Here is an 18381-nt window from a genome sequence, read left to right on the forward strand (position 1 = left end):
TTGTATCATATATTCGACATTGTACTTGTATAGTTATTGGGTTACATTTGATATTACTGGCGGACCGGAGGCGAAAGCAAACGCATAAGCAAAACGGATGTATTATTGTCCCCATTCTCCTTTTCCCCCCTTTCCACTAAGCAAAGGAAACGAGGGCAGGTTTTGCGGGCATATATGAATTGAAACAAACAAACAAACAAATATGTAAGAAGAGGTCAGTCAGCTGTTGCGTTGGCGCCTGTCTGATTGTTCTGCCTTCGGAGGTGGATTCCCCCAAGGAAGAATAGAAGAACAAACCAGACAGGCAAAACGACACATTCATTGACGGGAACGAATACCAATACTAGAGAAAATATACACGAAAAACTGACGAAATGTGTGTGTGTGTGTAAGAGAGTCTATTGCATTTCTCGCATCTCTCTATCTCTCTCTCTCGGTGTACTAAAGAAAGAAAGCAAAAAAGGGGAAAAAATTCATCGCATCCAAATGTGTGATTAAGCCGTTGGGCCGGAACAACTGTCCTGATAACCCGACACTCCAAATCATTTGACCTTTTTTTTCCGAAACGACACGGCAATTCTTTCCCCACCCATCCAGCTTCCCTTTCCCAGGCGATGGCAAAGTCACGTGATACGCCGTAACACGCCCCGGGAGTAAACGTCATCTATCATCCGCGTAGGGGATGATTTGGCTTATCATGCCGCGGCCGCTACTAGTACTACACACTGTAGTCGTACCGTAGTCCCGCGGCCATGCCGATTTTTCGGTTACTCCCCGACGGTCACAACAATCTGCGGACCCGGACCCAGCCTGCAGACCTGGAACGTTCCCCATCTCGAGCCGCTTTAATCATTCGGAGCTGATCGGTCGAAGTGATCGTGTCGGGTCGTGTTTTCCTGCTCCATTGATAAGCCACGCATCCGGTATATAAGCTGCCTCCGATGGCCGGATGCGTGCTCAGTACGTTCGATTAGGCGGTCCGGACCGGCACTCCAGGGTGTCGTTTTGCGTTTGTGGTTGGCTTACGCAGCAGTGGTGTGATGAAAAGACGAGCCTCCTTTAAGAAAGGGTGAAAGAAATTGTGCGACTATACCTCAACATTTGCAACTGTTGGTGCAAAGGTGCTGGTGTTATTGTGCAATGCGATAAGCACTCTGACACAACGGAAGCAGCATCTCACTAAAACCCGGGTACTACCACTTCAAGACGTACAAGAACGTTCCATCCCGCAAATACCACAATGCAGCGCACAATCGTTCTGAGCAGGCAGCAGCTGCGGCAGGGTTACAGCCGCATCGGCGGTCTGCTAGCACCCCGGTTGGCCACCGCCAGCCTGCAGCTCCAGCGCTATCTTGCCACGGTGGAGGAGCTGTTCCCGAACAAGCCGGACTTTGCCTCGCGCCACATTGGGCCGCGCAAAACTGACGTCGTTACCATGCTGAACTCGATCGGATTCAAGGTGATTATTGCGCGCGCGCGGTTGTGTCTTGAAGCGCTGATATGAAGTGTGTGTGTGTATGTTTGTTTGTTTGTGTGAATGAGTGTGGTTACGTGTGTGTGTGTGTGTGTGTGCTCTTCCGACAGGACTGTGAATGATGCTACATTGTGGCAACGATTAACAAAACAACAAACTTCCCTTTTTAATCTCTTTCCCGCCACCACCAGTCGCTGGATGAGCTGTCCGAGAAGGCCGTCCCGGATGCAATCAAATTCAAGCGCATCCTCAACATCGAAGACCCCTTGAGTGAGTATTGGGAGCGGTGTTTGGAAGAATTTCACAACTTCCAGCGATATGTCGGCACCGGCACAGTAACCGCGCCTCCTTGCGCGACTCAGACACCATGCGGCTCCTTCGCAAGGGGGATCGCGTACGCGTCATGGCATCGATCGATTAGCTGTAGTGTATGTGTGTGTTTTCCCTGCACTGATAACCCCGTGAAGGCGAAAGATCAACCCGCAAACAACGGGCACGACGTTGCTGACTCGACGTAGTAGGCGCTCTCAAGGCCCTTCTCACTGGCTGAAAGCGAAAGCGAACGAGCGTGCTTCGGGCTCTATGGCAACGATGACGTTTTCCGATTTGGGTCTCCGTTGTTTGTGAATCCTTTCGTTTCGTTGATAATAGCACAAACACGCGCGTCCGCCCGCTCTACAACGCTAACCGATTGACCCCCACGGAAGCGCTACGCATGGCTCGGGTCAACGCGGGCGAGGCAGAGCGATAAGCCCCCTACTCCCCTCTCTCACTCTCTCTCTCTATCAGCTGCAGCCATTGAATGTTGCGTGTATTACTTACAGTCAGTCCAAAAAGTATCCGTCTAGCTGAATATTTTACATAAAAGTTGAATTTTGGCCGCAACAGGCATAAAGGTAATGATAAGGTTTGATAAAGGGATCAGTAATACACACGTTTTGCTAGAAAATAACCATTAAAATAGTGCATTAACAACTATTACTTAAAAAAAAGTCATTTGATTGGCGCGCAAAAAGTATTCGTCTATCAGCCTTTTGGCGTAATGTGTGTAAGAAAACAAAGGAATCAAAACCTGTCTGTGTTTTGATCTTGTTTCTGATTGCATTTGTGACTATTAGTCACTACTTGACCAACGCGATAACTGATTGGAACCTTAAAAAGGGCGTATTTTTAACCCACTCATCTTACAAGACTTGTACCAATTAATCTCTGGAAGAAATATTGCCATGTGCCTAAGTTCCTTTGAACAATTGCTACCTGATATTATATTGAGAGTCTATTAAAACATTTTCATCAGTTTGATTTCAGCTAGTTTGGTATTTTGGGCAAATGACAATGCTCTGTATATTCTCCAGCTCGACTCACTTTGAACCATGTGGTACTTTTTAAGTACAATTTCTCAGAACTGGGACTCAAAGTACTTAAAAACTGCAAGAATATATATTTACGCATCTCGTTTCCTATCAATTTGAATCATTTTTCTCGCTCAATTTTCCTCACTGAGCCCTGGTGTAATGACACAATGGTGCGACCGTTACACGAGATTTTGCTGCTGCATCTTAGTAGACTGTTTTCGCTATAGTAGACGGCGGCCGCATGACCTTGACGTGTTAAACTTGTTTTAATATGCTAGTAGAGCCTAATTTGAAACGAATTTTTCAAATTATTGGATGCTCCTTACCAGATTTGGGGTGTGGTATCAAAGACGTCTGTTTTTACTGAAGGTTTTATTACAACTAACTAATCCGGTATGTGGTCATAGACTACTGTGATCTACATATACGTTTGCCAATTAGACGATTGCTAGATTACAACAAGTACTATTCAAACAAAACATTTTTGTAACAACACAATCATTCAAGCCATAACACGACCAGCTACAATGAAATGCAACATGGCCCATCAATTAAATGTGATCCATCTTTTCTCCTGATCTTATTGGTCATCATAAAATGCTCTAAATCTTGGGTTATGTTTGATTTTGTGGACATTAAACCGCTTCTTTCGTTAGATAAACGGTAAAGAATGGTTGCTATGGGTGACAGTTTGACACAAAATTAGTGTCAGAAAAATAGCCAAACGCTGATCAAATGAAGGAATGAGGCCTCCCATATGTTTTGTAACCTTCAAAAATGGGTAGGATAGGTTATGCATAGGATTAAGATACTATCTTCGCGATCATGCTCCATTCATTAAATTCCCCCACCTTTAGTGCCTCTCTGACCGCTCGAAGTGCAATTGCAACAACAGAAATGCATTCAGTTAGAAGGAAGTCTCTAGCAAATTGATAATAATAACAAATAATTCATGTTTACGTATTGTTTTTTGCGTGCCCATCAAACGACTTTTTTTTAGTTTTTCATGTATTTTGGTTGCTAATGTACTATTTTAATGATTATTTTTTACCAATACGTGTGTATTGATGTTTCCTTTATCAAATCTCATCATTACTTTTATCGCCCTATGTTTATTGTGGCCAAAATTAGTCTTTTCCGGTAAAATATTCAGCTAAACGAATACTTTTTGCACTGATTGTATTTGTTTTGTACTTATTTTTCATCTTTTTTTCATTCTCTTTTTTTGGTATTCATTCCACCACTCCCAGACGAGCACGAGCTGATCGAACGGATCCAGCGAATTAGCGACCAAAATGAGATCTGGCGCTCGTACATCGGCATGGGCTACCACAACTGCCTGGTGCCGCACCCGATACTGCGCAATGTGTTCGAGAACCCGGGCTGGACGACGCAGTACACGCCGTACCAGCCGGAGATTAGCCAGGGCCGGCTCGAGTCGCTGCTCAACTTCCAGACGCTCGTCACCGATCTGACCGGGCTGGAGATCGCGAACGCCTCCCTGCTCGACGAGGGTACGGCTGCGGCCGAAGCGATGAGTCTCTGCTTCCGCCACAACAAGCGCCGCAAGGTGTTCCTATCGCGCAAGCTGCACCCGCAGACGGTTGCGGTGGTAAAGACGCGCCTGGAAGCGTTCGGCATCGAGGTCGTGTTCGGCTCGGTGAAGGAGATCGACTTCGGCGACCATGAAATCTCGGGCGTGCTGATGCAGTACCCGGACACGTTCGGGGACGTGCAGGACTTTGAGCAGGTGTCGAAGGACTGCAAGAAGAACGGTACGCTCGTGGTGGTGGCAACGGATCTGCTCGCCCTCACGCTGCTCCGCCCGCCGGCCGAGTTCGGGGCGGACATTGCGATCGGGTCGGCCCAGCGGCTGGGCGTACCGCTCGGGTACGGTGGTCCGCATGCGGCGTTCTTCGCCTGCCGCCAGAAGCTGACGCGCTTGATACCGGGCCGCATGATTGGGGTGACGCGCGACATGGACGGTGAGGATGCGTACCGGTTGGCGCTGCAGACGCGCGAACAGCACATCCGGCGGGATAAGGCGACGAGCAACATCTGCACCGCCCAGGCGCTGCTCGCCAACATGGCCGCGATGTACGCGATCTACCACGGCCCCGAGGGGCTGAAGAACATTGCCAACCGGGTGCACAACTGTGCGCTCACGCTGAATGCCGGGATTGAGCGGGCGGGTCACCAGCAGCTGAACAAAGCGTTCTTCGACACGCTGCACGTGGTGCCCGGGGGCGGCGCGACGACGGCCGAGATTAGGGGCCGGGCCGAGCAGAAGAAGATCAATCTGCGCTACTTCGAGGACGGTTCGATCGGTGTGTCGATGGACGAAACGGTCAAAACGTCCGACATTGCCGATCTGCTGTGGGTGTTTGGGTGTCCCGATTTGGACAGTGCGGTGGCGGATCCGCAAGCCACCGGGCGCACCATCCACGGAACGCAGTTCCGACGCACGTCCCCGTTCCTGACGCATCCGGTGTTCAACAAGCACCACAGCGAGTCGCGCATGGTGCGGTACATGAAGCAGCTGGAGAACAAGGACATCTCGCTCGTCCACTCGATGATACCGCTCGGGTCGTGCACGATGAAGCTCAACTCGACCACCGAGATGATCCCGTGCTCGTTCCCGAAGTTCACCGAAATCCACCCGTTTGCGCCGCGCGAACAGGCCCGCGGCTACATGCAGATGTTTGCCGAGCTGGAGAAGGACCTGTGCGAGATCACCGGGTACGATCGGATCTCGTTCCAGCCGAACAGTGGGGCGCAGGGCGAGTACGCCGGATTGCGCGCGATCCGCAGCTATCACGAGTCGCGCGGGGAGCAGAACCGCACCATCTGTCTGATCCCGGTCAGTGCGCACGGTACGAATCCGGCCTCGGCCCAGATGGCGGGCATGAAGGTGGAAGCGATCCGGGTGAACAGTGCGACCGGCGTGGTGGACATGGAGCATCTGAAGGAGAAGGTGGAGCAGCATTCGGACAATCTTTCCTGCCTGATGCTGACCTACCCCTCGACGAACGGCATCTTCGAGGACAACGTGGTGGAGGTGTGCGAGCTGGTACACAGGCACGGCGGCCAGGTGTACCTGGACGGGGCGAACATGAACGCGCAGGTGGGTCTGTGCCGGCCGGGCGACTTCGGCAGCGACGTGTCCCATCTGAACCTGCACAAAACGTTCTGCATTCCGCACGGCGGCGGTGGTCCCGGCATGGGACCGATCGGGGTGAAAGCTCACCTGGCGCCGTTCCTGCCGACGCACCCGGTCATCGATCCGCACCCGGAGAACGATGGCCAGAGCTTCGGTGTGGTCAGTGCCGCGCCGTACGGTTCGTCGGCCATTCTGCCCATCTCGTGGTCGTACATCAAGCTGATGGGGGGCCGGGGGCTGCGCCGGGCGACGCAGGTCGCCATCCTGAACGCGAACTACATGTCCAAGCGGCTCGAGAACCACTACAAAACGCTGTACACCGATCCGAAGACGGGGCTGGTGGCGCACGAGTTCATTATCGATGTGCGCGACTTCAAGAAGACGGCGAACGTGGAGGCGGTCGACATTGCGAAGCGGCTGATGGACTACGGGTTCCATGCGCCGACCATGTCCTGGCCGGTGTCCGGTACGCTCATGGTCGAGCCGACCGAGTCGGAGGACAAGGAGGAGCTGGACCGGTTCTGCGAGGCCATGATTTCGATCCGCAAGGAGATCCGGGACATCGAGGAGGGCCGGCTGGATGTGCGGGTGAACCCGCTCAAGATGGCACCGCACACGCAGAAGCAAACCATCTCGTCGGAGTGGAACCGGCCGTATCCGCGGGAGCTCGGTGCGTTCCCAGCAGTAAGTAACGGCGGCGGTGCAGTGTGGTTGAAGCGCAAGTGGCTTTACCTTCTCTCTCTCTCCCTCTCTTTTACAGCCCTTCGTCAAGCCGGAAACGAAAATCTGGCCCACTGTGGGACGCATCGATGATCTGTACGGCGACAAGCATCTGGTCTGCACCTGTCCCCCGATGGTGCCGGATTACGAGTAAAGCGTTCCTTCGGTCCTCGTCTTCTCTGTAAAAAAAAAACAAAAGAAACATCCTCTACCCTGCACAAAAACCAACCATTAAAACATATTTAAGTACTGTACGGAACGCTCGGTTGTTTTATTTCCTGTCTGATGCTTTACAATTAGTAATCTTGATAAAGGGGCTCGATTAGAGTCGATGGATAAGAAAAGGTGCGCTTTACATCATGTACTTGGTGTTTTCTTCCTGCAAGAACTTGGCCGACCGCTTCGCGTCCAAAAACAGGGAATGTACGTCCATTATGTCGTCCTTGGTGATCTGCGTGCGCCCATTCACCTTGCTCGTCTGGTTGGCCGGCGTCAGCAGCTGCACCGCGTACCGCAGCGTCGTGTTGGACCCGATCTCGCTCAGCGCCTGGATGGCGGCGTCCTCCACGTTCAGCCCCTCCGTCTGGGCCCGCAGCCGTATGATCTGTTCCATTTCGCTCGTGTTGTACGGGGCGGTGCGCACGATCAGCAACCGATCCAGCAGATCGAGCGGAATGCCGTGCGGGGAGATGATATCGTCCGTGCCGCGGATCACGCAGCGGCCGCGGTTGGTGGCAAAAATGACAATCGGTGCGATGGCCGATTCGAGCGATTTGTGCAGATAGGTGAAGCACTCCAGATCGAGCATGTGCACCTCGTCGATGAACAGCACGCCCGGCACCAGCTCGGCAATGCCCTGGTCGATGTATTTGTTCACGATTTTGTTAATCTCCGTGCGCAGCTTGTCCGTGATTTCCGTCTTTTTCGGCTTCATCATCTGGCCCACGATCGACAGCACGTCCTGGCCGCCCTGGGGTCGGGCGTTCGCCGCGTCCAGATCGTGCAGCGTCACGTCCTGCACCACCTCCTTCTTCTTGTGCACCTCACCCTTCGGCAGCGGCACGTACTCCTCCGTCTCGAGATCGAACTCGGTGGCAAAGTTGTCGCTGCGGCCCTGGCGCTTCACCGCGCCACTGTTTGCCTCGATGTAGATGACGTCACCGACCTCGACCTTTTCGCGCTGCAGCGTCTCGTAGATGCTGGGGTCGAGCTTGAGCTGCTTGGTGCCCTTGGCCGTCTTCAGCCCGATCACCACGTTGCTGATCGTTTTGCCGTACCCGCCCATCGGGTTCTCCGTCTCGACCGGCGTCAGCTCGGTCACCTCGCCTTCGTACACCTCCTTCGTTTCGCGGATGCGCAGCCCGATCGAGCGGCGGAAGTTTTCCATCAGCACTTCGGTCTTTTTGATTTCGCTGCTAAACACTTCCGAGCCGACCATCGGGCAGAATGGCACCTTGTTGCCGAGCTCCTGGGCAATCGCTAGGGCGATGGCCGTTTTGCCCGTGCCGGGCGGTCCAGCCAGCAGCAGCGCGCGGCCGGACATTTTCTTCGACTTGATCAGATCGACCACGACGCCGGCCGCTTCGCGGGCGTCCTTTTGACCGACCAGCCCGGCAGCCATCTGGAGCGGCACACCATTCTCGTCCAGCCCGAGCCCCTTCACGTGGCTGTGGGCGGCAATGCGCTGGGTTTTCACCGTGCTTTTTACCTCTTCAATCTTCATTGTGGAAACTGGGTGGAGACGGGTCACTTGCGCGAGTACAGGACTACTCTGATCGATTTTCTGGCGTATTTACTGCCGGTAAACGCCGTTGTCCGTTTGGCCGTTTCCTTGGTGTATCGCGTGCGCGTGCTAGCATCCATGGATAAACAACTTTGACAGCTCTCTGTTTGACGTTTCGTGTCAGATAGCGGCCTGGCAGCACCAGCTTCTAGATTGATAGATTCATAGAATAACTCTGCAACGTGTGTGCCGGTACCGAACCGATACCGAACCAAATACGGTAATTGTACCAGTTTTCGGCAGATTAGTGAAGCAATTTCACAAAAACTGCTGATTCAATTTATATTGCTTTTCATAAAAGTGATGTTATTTTGATTGATAAACTATCGTTATATATTATGATATTTTTTATTTGCCGTTTCAAAGCCATTTTTTAGAAATACAGTAAGAATTCAATAGTTGAACGCTTTTTAGTTGGCATGCTTTTTAGTTGAACGCTCGATAGTTGGTTGACAGCTTAATTGAAAAGCATGCGTTTGTATGGAAAACCAGGTTTTTGAAAATTTCACAAAAATCTCATGGCTTGCCGAGAAAAATTTCAGATTTATTTTTGTATGGAAAAACGTGCCAACTAAAAAACACATATTCAATAGTTGGCAGGGAATCGAAGTTCAACCAGTGAGTTCAAGTTTTTTTGTGAAAAAGCTAACATTGGTTTTCAGTATGTATGACTTTAGACCTTCAGATACATCGAGAGATAGTAAGTATCGCATTATTAAACCATTTTGCAATAGCTAACAATGTGAATGCTCGGCTCGCTCAGCAACATACTCTTTCGGAGAAAAGCTATTCAAGAGAGTTTAGGGCGTTTTTCTCCTATTTTCGGCAGTTTGTTTCTATTTTTGGCAGGCTGTGTTCCTATTTTCGGCACCGCGAGTATGGATCAGATAATGTTTTTGACCGCCAAAAAGCTCGTCTTGCCCTGCGGGTGGATAAACAACTTTGACAGCTCTCTATTTGACGTTTCGTGTCAGACTGCGACCCGAGAGCACCAGCTTCTGGATTGATAGATTTATAGAATAACTCTACAAGTTATTTGTCGGTTTACCGAACCAAATATATTTTTAAACCAAAAAAACCACCACGTGAGGTAAAATGTTGTTCTTTAAATGCTAATATTGCCCAAACAGCCCAAATTTTCCTGCTCTTCCGTATGGAGCGTATTTACAGCTTTGCTGTCGACAGCACTTCAAAAGTGAATCCGTTCTTGCATAGCTCGTTGATCAAGTTTGTCTTGGCAAAAGCTGCTCCTGGGGTCAGAAAACCACCACTACAAAGAAAAGATGCGTTAATGTAAATGAACTCCTTCTCGCATCGCGTCCCTTCCTACCTTCCAGGCATTTTATCGCTCTCCTCCAGAATGGTGCGACCGCAAAGCACCAACGCAACACACGTTGCACCATAGCCCGGATTTGTGCCAGCCACCTTCGTTCGAATGACCTTGTTCGGCGGGGTCGTATACTTGTCCTCCGGGCTGGCCAGCTTCTCCTCCCAGCCCTTACCCTCGAAGTAAAGCGCAAAGTGCGTGTTGTTCATGGCTTCATCGCTCGGGCCCTCGTGAGACACCATACCGAACGAAAACAGTTTCGGGTGGTTCAGCAGCATCTGTCTGCCGAAGTTCGTCTTTACCATCATCCAAAAGATCGCTCCCACAAACGACACAGCCAACGCTTCGGCTAATCCACTGTCGAAAAAAGGTGCAACGAATCATTATTGCCAATCGGGCGTGGCGATCACAAGATGACCTCTTACCCAAACGAAATGTAAGCCCTCATTTGCAGGGGACGTTTGTTTTCCGTCTCGTAGAAAAAGCGCTGCGTTCGTGCGACACAAGATCGATCCGCACCCTGAAACGGTAGCGACCACTTATTCCCTTGCTCCGAGCGATGAAGCGTCGGCCGCTCCGGAAGCTTCGGTTTCACGTCGGGCATTTTCTTCGCGAACAGCTTCCTCCGAATTTCGCCCACTTCGTTCATGTTCGCAATCGCATGCACGGCCGATGCCCACGTTCCGTAGTGAATCGCGCCCAGCTCCCGGCGGCCCGTCTGCTTCGACACGATGTAACTCTCGACCGAGTTGACCACACCATCGAACTGCTGCTCCAGAAACACCGTACCCATGTCGGCCGGAATGCTGTCGAACCCGCAGGCCGATATTAGATAAATGCCTTTCTCCTTCGCTGCCTCGTGGTACTTTAGCTGCATGCCTTCGAGGAACTGTGGCTCCCCGCTCACGTCCACATGGTGCGTCCGTTCGGCTAGACATGCCTTTAGCACCGGCTCACCGTACAATCGATACGGACCGCAGCAGTTGACGATCACCCGACAGTCCCGTGCCATGTTGATCAGCGAGTCCTGATTGTTAACGTCCGCCAGCACGATCGGTACGTGCGACAGGTCGGTCTTGGCCTTTTCGCCAATCTCTTTCAGCGTGTCTTGCAGCTTGTTCTGGCTACGGCCAGCAATGCCCCACTTCATGTTGGCCAACAGCTTCACGCTTTCGAGCACGGCATACTTGCCAGTAAATCCACTTGCTCCGAAAATTATTACATCGAGCCGACGTTCCATGTTCATTGCTGAAAAAGAAAAAGAAAAGAAAGAGTTTAATCTCATGTCATTAAACGTAAAGTTGTGTAGCGACTTTGACCGCTATGTTTGTTTTTTTTTTCACATCACCAGTGGGCTTTGTGCAGGCTTTTTTGGTCCAGGCAGCTGACATTCTGAGTGGGAGAACGAGCGGGAAGAGTAAAAGTGGTTGGACGGCGAGCAAAGGGATGACGATGGGGAGGAGAGTCATTCTTGGGTAAGTAGCGGCAAATAAATTTCGTGATAATCTTAAAACAAAAGAATATCATTAATTTAGCTTATTATTAAAATAAGGTATTTCAGTAGAAGCAAAAAAAGCATCACATACATCACATCCCCTTTTTAAAAAGCATCACATATGAATGATGCTGTCCACCAAAACAAGCCTGCACACTAGCACTAGCTACGAATCATCTACCATAGCAACACGTATAAAAACACATAGTGCTCCTTGGATCACCACATAATTCCTGCTTGTTCATCGTGAATATCACTTCACCGCGGCTCAAATCTTGCTTACCTTAGTTAATTTACTAAAGCCCAATCGTTCTGTATTACTTTTTCTACCCCCAAACGCGATGGAGCAATTTCACAACCGAACTTTACGCTGCTGTCCAAAAAATCCGTCTGTCAGCTAGGTATGCTCGGCGCTATGTACAGTATGTAATCGCACATGAGCCCAGGGACAGGGAGATAAACAAGCGCAGATTCGTCGAGTCCAAAAGTTAAATGCCCTATACAGGGTGGTTGCGCTGAAGGAATCTCTCGATGTTGAGATTGAATTTAAATTTAAAAAATATTAGATGTTATGGAAATTAAATTAAATTTTTTTTTAATGCTTTATGACTAAAAAGATGAACATAAATTCAAAGTGTGTTATCACATCACAATGCCAAAAATCAGAAATTCCGTCCAGAAACACGTGACGAAGAACTGACCTAGGCTAAACATGTTTTAGAATGGAGCTGAACTTCTCAATAAAAAGGTTTGTGTCTTCTCAATCACTGCAGATAATAGTAAAAAAAACCCCAGCAGCGCAAAAACATAAACAGCATAATTCACAAACCCCCCCGATCGAACCGGCTGCCAGGACAACAACAACGGAAACACGTGTGCTGGACATGTGTACAAGGTAAGGTGAACAAAGCAACAACAGCACCGACACCGAAGTCTTATGTATCACAATGTCAACTGTCCACCTTCCCAAACATTCCATAACGCGGAACATGCGCAGCTAGTTTTCGAACCCAACGACAGGAAAGGACCCAGAGAGCTTCCTACCAGCTCGACATCGTTCAGTTGTCCACGGTGCGTCGCGTAAGGATAACGGTTCTCCGTCAAACCCGTGCAAACGTGTCGATCGGGTTCGTGTTTCTTTCTCCCTTCTTCTTCTTCTTTCGTGTTCGGAAAAGTGCGTATTCATCTCATCAATCGACAATCGGTTCTACCGGCCATAACACGCAATCTGTTGAACTTGGCTGAAAGTTCGTTGAACTGAGGAGTTTGGAAAAGTTTGGTCCTACCGGAGTGTGTACACTGCAGTACACACGTTTCGAGGAAAACTAGATAAAGTGTAGGTGAAGAGGTGTTTCAAAATATTACAGTGTTTTAATTGAAAATAATAATCAAAGTGTGAGAGCATTTGTGTCGCGTTGGTGACGGGGACACCATAACAAACCCCATCGCGCAAAGGCTCCTCTATTGGGCTCGTAGGCGCGCTCCCTCTTCAACTCGGCAGCAATGCCAAGCGGACAGGAAAAGGATAGCAGGAACTAATAATGACTGATGATCGGCGGTACACGTTTTATAATTTATACCGACTCCCTCCCCGTCACAGCATTCCCGTATGTATATTATCAGCCGGGTGGCATCGGCGGAATCGAACGTTCCAGAGGTTGCTGGTGCGTGGAGAGGGAACGAACGGAAAGATAAACAAGGAACTAGAAGAGGGTTCGTGGAAAAATGCCTCGCACCATCCGGATAAGCGGCTCCGTTCATTGAATCGTCAGACCCACACAGGAACATTAGCAAACGGCGACAATGACGATTTTCCATTTCTTTTGTTTTGTTTTGCTTAATCATTTTCCATACCCTTAGAGGTTCAAGGTCAATGGCGAGCAGATGATAGGGGGCACCCGACACTTAGTCATAGGGAAAGTCCACCAAGCGTCCATCCAAGTCTAAAATCGCGTGACCGGTGGGTGGTCGGGTCGGATGGGGATTGTGTTTAAATGATTGATTTCGTTTCGTTTTTCTTTTTGCACCAATGCGGTGAACAAAAAAAATAGTTTGAAATCCATTTGCAGCACTAGAATGTGGGGAATGGATAATCGCTAGAAATATGTTTCGATTTTTTTTACTAAACATTTATCTACCCCACGCGCCTGTGTGTCTATCGCCTGTACTTTCGTTTACGGGGAATCGTTCAACCTTGACCTATATCTATAATGGATTTCCCGATCCATCGGATTCGTGTACATGGGAATGCTAATGTTTACCCTTTTTCCATATTCCATTGAACAAATATTTACGGCAAACTATTTAACAAACAGTAAAAACACACATGCGTGGTTTTCAAAATTGTACAGCGTAGAGTGACGCAAATGTGTCTCCCAACGTTCCTTTTCGGTATTAAAAAACACGCCACTTTAAAGGCATTTACAGTACACTAACATAGTGTACGGGTAGTGGCTTCGGTCCTATGTAATCAGAGGTGATCTATCATCAACCCACCCGTAACCGGACCGCTGTAACAAAGCGAAACCCATTCGGCTAACGATAATTTCTAAAGCACTGTGTAGCCTTTCACCTACAGTCGTCCTATGTCCTATTGCAGGCTAGATGTAACACGCACACGGAAAGCGGAAATGGCGTGCAGCAGCATTTCTTCTCGCTCGTTATTACGCCGAACGGTTCGTCAGTTTTCACAAACGCGCCACTAACAATCGGCCCCTCCCCCTCCTGACCCGGTCAAATGGAGCCAAATATGATGCCGTGCTAAATTATTCACCCACCAAGCGGCGATTCGTTAGTTTCACTACAGAGCGGCCGATGATGGGCGAGAACGTGAAGGTGGTAGTGCGGTGCCGGCCGATGAACAAGCGGGAACAGCAATCAAACTGCAAGGTACGATGAAGAAGGAGAATTAGAGCCGATGCAACAAACGGTTAAGAGATTCAATTAGGTTGTACTTACCCTCCTCCCCTCCCCCCACCCCGCTCCCGCGTTGGTTTCTTTTCCAGAGCGTTATACAAATCGACAACTCATTGGTAAATCTAGACAATCCGAACGATCCGAACGCGTCGCAGAAATCGTTCCAGTTCGACAATGCGTACGGTTATGCGGCAACGACGGAGAACATTTACAGCGACATTTGCTACTCGCTGGTGGAGGTAAGCTGATGCATCCTGTACAGTGAACCGGGGGGGGTGCCGAATCGTCCTAACGTTTCCATTTCCTTTTGATTTCACCCTTCAGAGCGTCCTGGAAGGATACAATGCCACGATATTTGCCTACGGTCAGACGGGTTGCGGCAAATCGCACACGATGCAAGGGACGACCTACAACCTGTCCGCGGCCGATCCGAACAATGCGAACAACATCGGCATCATACCGCGCTCGTTCGAGCACATCTTCGAAGCGATCTCGCTGGCCAGCGAGGTGCGCTATCTGGTGCTGGTTAGCTATCTGGAGATTTACAACGAAACGATACGGGACCTGCTGCAGCCGCAGTCACCCGCCGCAACGGCCAGCACCTTACAGATCAAGGAAGTGCCTGGGGAGGGCGTGATGGTGCAGAACCTTTCCCTGCACACCGTGCACGGGATGAAGCAGTGCATCGAGCTGCTGGAGGCCGGTGCAAAGAATCGGATGGTCGGTGCAACGCTCATGAACATCGAAAGCTCCCGTTCGCACTCCATCTTCAGCATCAGCCTGGAGCAGATGTCGACCAGCGTGGAAGGGGATAGCGGGGTAGCGATCAAGCGCGGCAAGCTGAATTTGGTCGATCTGGCGGGATCGGAACGGCAGAGCAAAACCGGCGCCACGGGTGACCGGTTGAAGGAGGCGACAAAGATCAATCTTTCACTGTCCGCGCTCGGCAACGTCATATCGGCACTGGTCGATGGCAAAACGAGACACATTCCGTACCGGGATTCGAAGCTTACGCGGCTGCTGCAGGACTCGCTGGGGGGCAATACGAAAACGCTGATGATAGCGTGCATCTCGCCGGCCGACTACAACTACGACGAAACGCTGTCCACGTTGCGGTACGCTAGCAGGGCGAAAAACATTGCCAACAAGCCGCGCGTGAACGAGGATCCGAAGGATACGATGCTGCGCGAGTACCAGCAGGAGATTATGCGTCTCAAGGAGTTGTTAAAGGGCGAGGGAAGTACCCCACCGGCCGCGGTAAATGGGCACTACGACGCGAACGGGTTGGATGCGGAAAAGCAAGCACTCAGATCGCAGTACGATCAGGAGGTGACGCATCTGCGCCGCGAGTACGAGCAGCAAAGGATCGCCAAACAGGAGCTGGTGAAGGATATCGAGAAGATAAAGGCGTACTACGAGCAGCAAATGCAGCTGCTCACCTCGAGCCGGCAGCAAGCAGCGGACGCCGAGAAGCTTCGGCAAAATACACCGGCCGTGGCCCTTGCCGGGCGGGATCGTAAGGAAATCTACGATCGCATCAAGCAAATCAAGGACGCACTGATCGGGGGCGAGCGAGCGAACGACATACAGCTGAAGGAGAAGCGGTACCGCAACAAGCTGGCGTCCGAGAAGCGGATCAACGCACTGGCCCAGGCCCTCGGGCGGATCGAGCAGTCGGCGGATCGCGATCTGCTCCAGGGCCACTACTCCGACATACAGCAGGAGCTCAAGGTGCGCTACGAGCAGATAAGGGCCCTGCGCAGGCGCACCAAACTGCTCGAGCAGGAAGTGTCCGACATTCAGGGCGAGTTTCAGCGCGAACGGGACGACTATCTGGCCACGATACGGCTGCTCGAGAAGAAGGTTCTGTTTTACGAGACCGTCTTTCAAAAGGCAATGCCCGTGCTGCGTAAGGATGGCCGATACTGGAATCTGGAGTGTTTGGAGCGCGAATCGGAGTGGAACGATGATTTGCGCAAGTGGCGGTTGCCGGATGATACGCTGCTAAGGTTGCGCTTACCGCCGGCAGAAACGCCACCGCCAGCACCTTCACCACCACCGTCGGATGTTTCATCGCCCGGGAAGTTGAATGGGCGCGAAAGCCAAACGTCCCTTACGGCACCGGGTCGGTTGGAGCGCAGCTCCACCATGTTTCTTGCCAAATTGCCCGAATTCCAGCAGCACGACCGGAAGCCGCCGGACGAGCAGCAGCAGCGCAAAGGTGATTTCCTCAGCAAAAGCACCAACAGCAATCCCTTTCCGAAGATAGAGGACGTTGCGATGACTTACTTTCGGCCGCGGCGGGCCGCCGAGCTGGTGTACAAAAGTGGGTGGCGATCTTTGCAAAAATGATGACGATGAGGATGGGTGACCGTTGTGTTGCGCTATTACGCTTTCGTGTTTTGGAGAACATGTGAAGAGATTTTGAGAGAGATTGTTATTTGATTAATATTTTATTTACCGTCTTTTCTTTTGTATAATAAACAATTACCTTTGAAAGCTCCTGTTAACCAATTGCATTAGCATAGTCTCACAAACAGATCACGGCCCTTGTATGCGGGCAGATTCATTGCGTACTTTTCCTCCACCTTGCCGGGCACGAACCGTCCACCAAGATAGTGCTTGGCGTTTACCAAATGTTTGGCGCACAGTTTCGGAGCCGTCAGCGAAATTAGACAGTCCGGCGTTATATCACAGTCCGTCTGGGGGCCCAACTCTACGTCCCAGCCGCTCGGTATGTCGACGCTTACGATCGGAAGCTTCGTCTTTTGCAGAACCTCCATGATCGGCCGGAAGGACTCCCGTACCGGTGGTTTAAAGCTGAACCCAAACAACGCATCCACAATCAGACCAAACTCTGCCTCCACCCATTCGCCGGCCGGACAGTCCACCGATACGGTGATGCCCATCGATTCGGCCTGATGTTGGAGATTTTTAAACAGCTCCTTGTCGGTTCGCTTCGGATAGTACACGTACGGTACGAAGCTCATCAACGAGAGATGTCGTGCGGCTACCAATCCGTCGCCTCCGTTGTTGCCCGGTCCACAGCAGATTAGAACCTTGGTTGAGATCAAACTGCAATGCAAACGAGTATGAGTTTTTAAAACGAAAATCCATGCACTTTGTTCATATATTGTTATACCTATCGGGGCTGTATGCATCGGCAATCGCATGGGCACAGCTAAGGCCGGCCAATTCCATCAGCTGATCGACGCTAAACTTGTACTCTTTGAACAGTTCCTCATCGACACTGATCGCTTCCTGCTGGTTAAGATATTTCATCGTGCCGTAGTGTGCCCTAGCAGTGGTCAGAATATGCTTATTGCTATGTCGGACTGTTTGCTAAAATATAATAAAAATGATAAAATACCTTTCTGCTACAGGAACACCATTAAAATCACTCACAACTCTCGAGAAGAGCGCACAATTTCGCTTTATCACTCGCAACAACATACCGGCGCATTGTTTACATATTTGACAGTTTGCGTACCAACAGCCGCCTGCCAAAAGCGGCCAGCTCAACAATCGCCTTTTTTGAATCGAAAGAAAATGGACGGTTATTCTAAGTTTAGTTTTCCTGTTTTAAATCAGTTCACAACCAATATTGATATGTTTTAGAATTGTATTACTTTTCTTTGCTCTATATGCTTTTCCATAACGTCATCAAAATAATTTACCCATTTTTTTATCTTATTGCAAACAGGCCACAAATCATCAGTAAATTACTTTGCAGCTTTGATTTAATGTTCGTATCTACAGGCGGTCCCCGAGATACACGGTACCTCTTATACGCGGATTTGGAGATACGCGGTTTTCTACATTTGACAGTTCTTTGAGCAAATTGTACTGATTTGACACATCCATTGTGAAATACCAAATAATTTCCGTATTGATCGGATGTAAAATACCATTTGAAAAGGTTTAAAACTGTTCAATTCATTAGAAACATATCAAATAATTAATTTGGTGGCTAAAACCACGAACCACTTGCAAAATTGCACGAAAATTAGTGATATTTTGGCTGGAAATCACGAGATTCGACTTACGCGGAAATTCGAGATACGCGGTATTTTGCGGCCGTTTTCGGTCCCCAATAACCGTGTATCTCGGGGACCGCCTGTATTCACAAAAATATGTTCCTGACCCGACTC

At 50.1% G+C, this 18381-nt stretch overlaps 5 protein-coding genes across 9 annotated transcripts; 2 read left to right on the forward strand and 3 right to left on the reverse strand.

Annotated features, from left to right (window-relative positions):
• Positions 1-774: 774 nt before the first annotated feature.
• LOC1279751 (glycine dehydrogenase (decarboxylating), mitochondrial) lies at positions 775-6968 on the forward strand. The gene is made up of 4 exons (XM_061647766.1): positions 775-1459; positions 1666-1744; positions 4080-6673; positions 6750-6968. The coding sequence occupies exons 1-4, from the start codon at positions 1241-1243 to the stop codon at positions 6861-6863; spliced, it is 3006 nt and encodes a 1001-aa protein (XP_061503750.1). The 5' UTR covers positions 775-1240; the 3' UTR covers positions 6864-6968.
• LOC133391732 (ruvB-like helicase 1) lies at positions 6957-8569 on the reverse strand. The gene has a single exon (XM_061647767.1). It carries the CDS (start codon positions 8430-8432, stop codon positions 7062-7064), a length of 1371 nt encoding a protein of 456 aa, XP_061503751.1. The 5' UTR covers positions 8433-8569; the 3' UTR covers positions 6957-7061.
• A 964-nt stretch (positions 8570-9533) lies between these two features.
• Positions 9534-16576, reverse strand: LOC1279750 (saccharopine dehydrogenase-like oxidoreductase). Of its 3 annotated transcripts, XM_061643504.1 has the most exons (5): positions 11598-11856; positions 11168-11325; positions 10245-11067; positions 9823-10176; positions 9534-9762 (listed from the first exon to the last, which is right to left on the reverse strand). In XM_061643504.1, the coding sequence occupies exons 2-5, from the start codon at positions 11286-11288 to the stop codon at positions 9657-9659; spliced, it is 1404 nt and encodes a 467-aa protein (XP_061499488.1). In that variant the 5' UTR covers positions 11289-11325; positions 11598-11856; the 3' UTR covers positions 9534-9656. The 3 variants fall into 3 exon arrangements, with proteins under 3 accessions (XP_061499488.1, XP_061499489.1, XP_319555.5); XM_061643505.1 differs by lacking the exons at positions 11168-11325; positions 11598-11856 and adding an exon at positions 16520-16576; XM_319555.6 differs by lacking the exon at positions 11168-11325 and having other exon boundaries at positions 11598-11851.
• LOC1279749 (kinesin-like protein KIF17) lies at positions 11909-16740 on the forward strand. 2 transcript variants are annotated; one of them, XM_061643503.1, is made up of 4 exons: positions 12238-12650; positions 13914-14203; positions 14320-14469; positions 14555-16740. In XM_061643503.1, the coding sequence occupies exons 2-4, from the start codon at positions 14129-14131 to the stop codon at positions 16580-16582; spliced, it is 2253 nt and encodes a 750-aa protein (XP_061499487.1). In that variant the 5' UTR covers positions 12238-12650; positions 13914-14128; the 3' UTR covers positions 16583-16740. The 2 variants fall into 2 exon arrangements, with proteins under 2 accessions (XP_319556.6, XP_061499487.1); XM_319556.6 differs by having other exon boundaries at positions 11909-14203.
• On the reverse strand, positions 16382-17781 carry LOC1279744 (NAD(P)H-hydrate epimerase). 2 transcript variants are annotated; one of them, XM_061643507.1, is made up of 4 exons: positions 17636-17781; positions 17373-17572; positions 16722-17305; positions 16382-16622 (listed from the first exon to the last, which is right to left on the reverse strand). In XM_061643507.1, exons 1-3 carry the CDS (start codon positions 17681-17683, stop codon positions 16750-16752), a joined length of 804 nt encoding a protein of 267 aa, XP_061499491.1. In that variant the 5' UTR covers positions 17684-17781; the 3' UTR covers positions 16382-16622; positions 16722-16749. The 2 variants fall into 2 exon arrangements, with proteins under 2 accessions (XP_061499491.1, XP_061499490.1); XM_061643506.1 differs by lacking the exon at positions 16382-16622 and having other exon boundaries at positions 16665-17305.
• Positions 17782-18381: the final 600 nt, after the last annotated feature.

This window comes from Anopheles gambiae, chromosome 2, assembly GCF_943734735.2.
Source record: "Anopheles gambiae chromosome 2, idAnoGambNW_F1_1, whole genome shotgun sequence".
NCBI classification, from domain to species: Eukaryota; Metazoa; Arthropoda; class Insecta; order Diptera; family Culicidae; genus Anopheles; species Anopheles gambiae.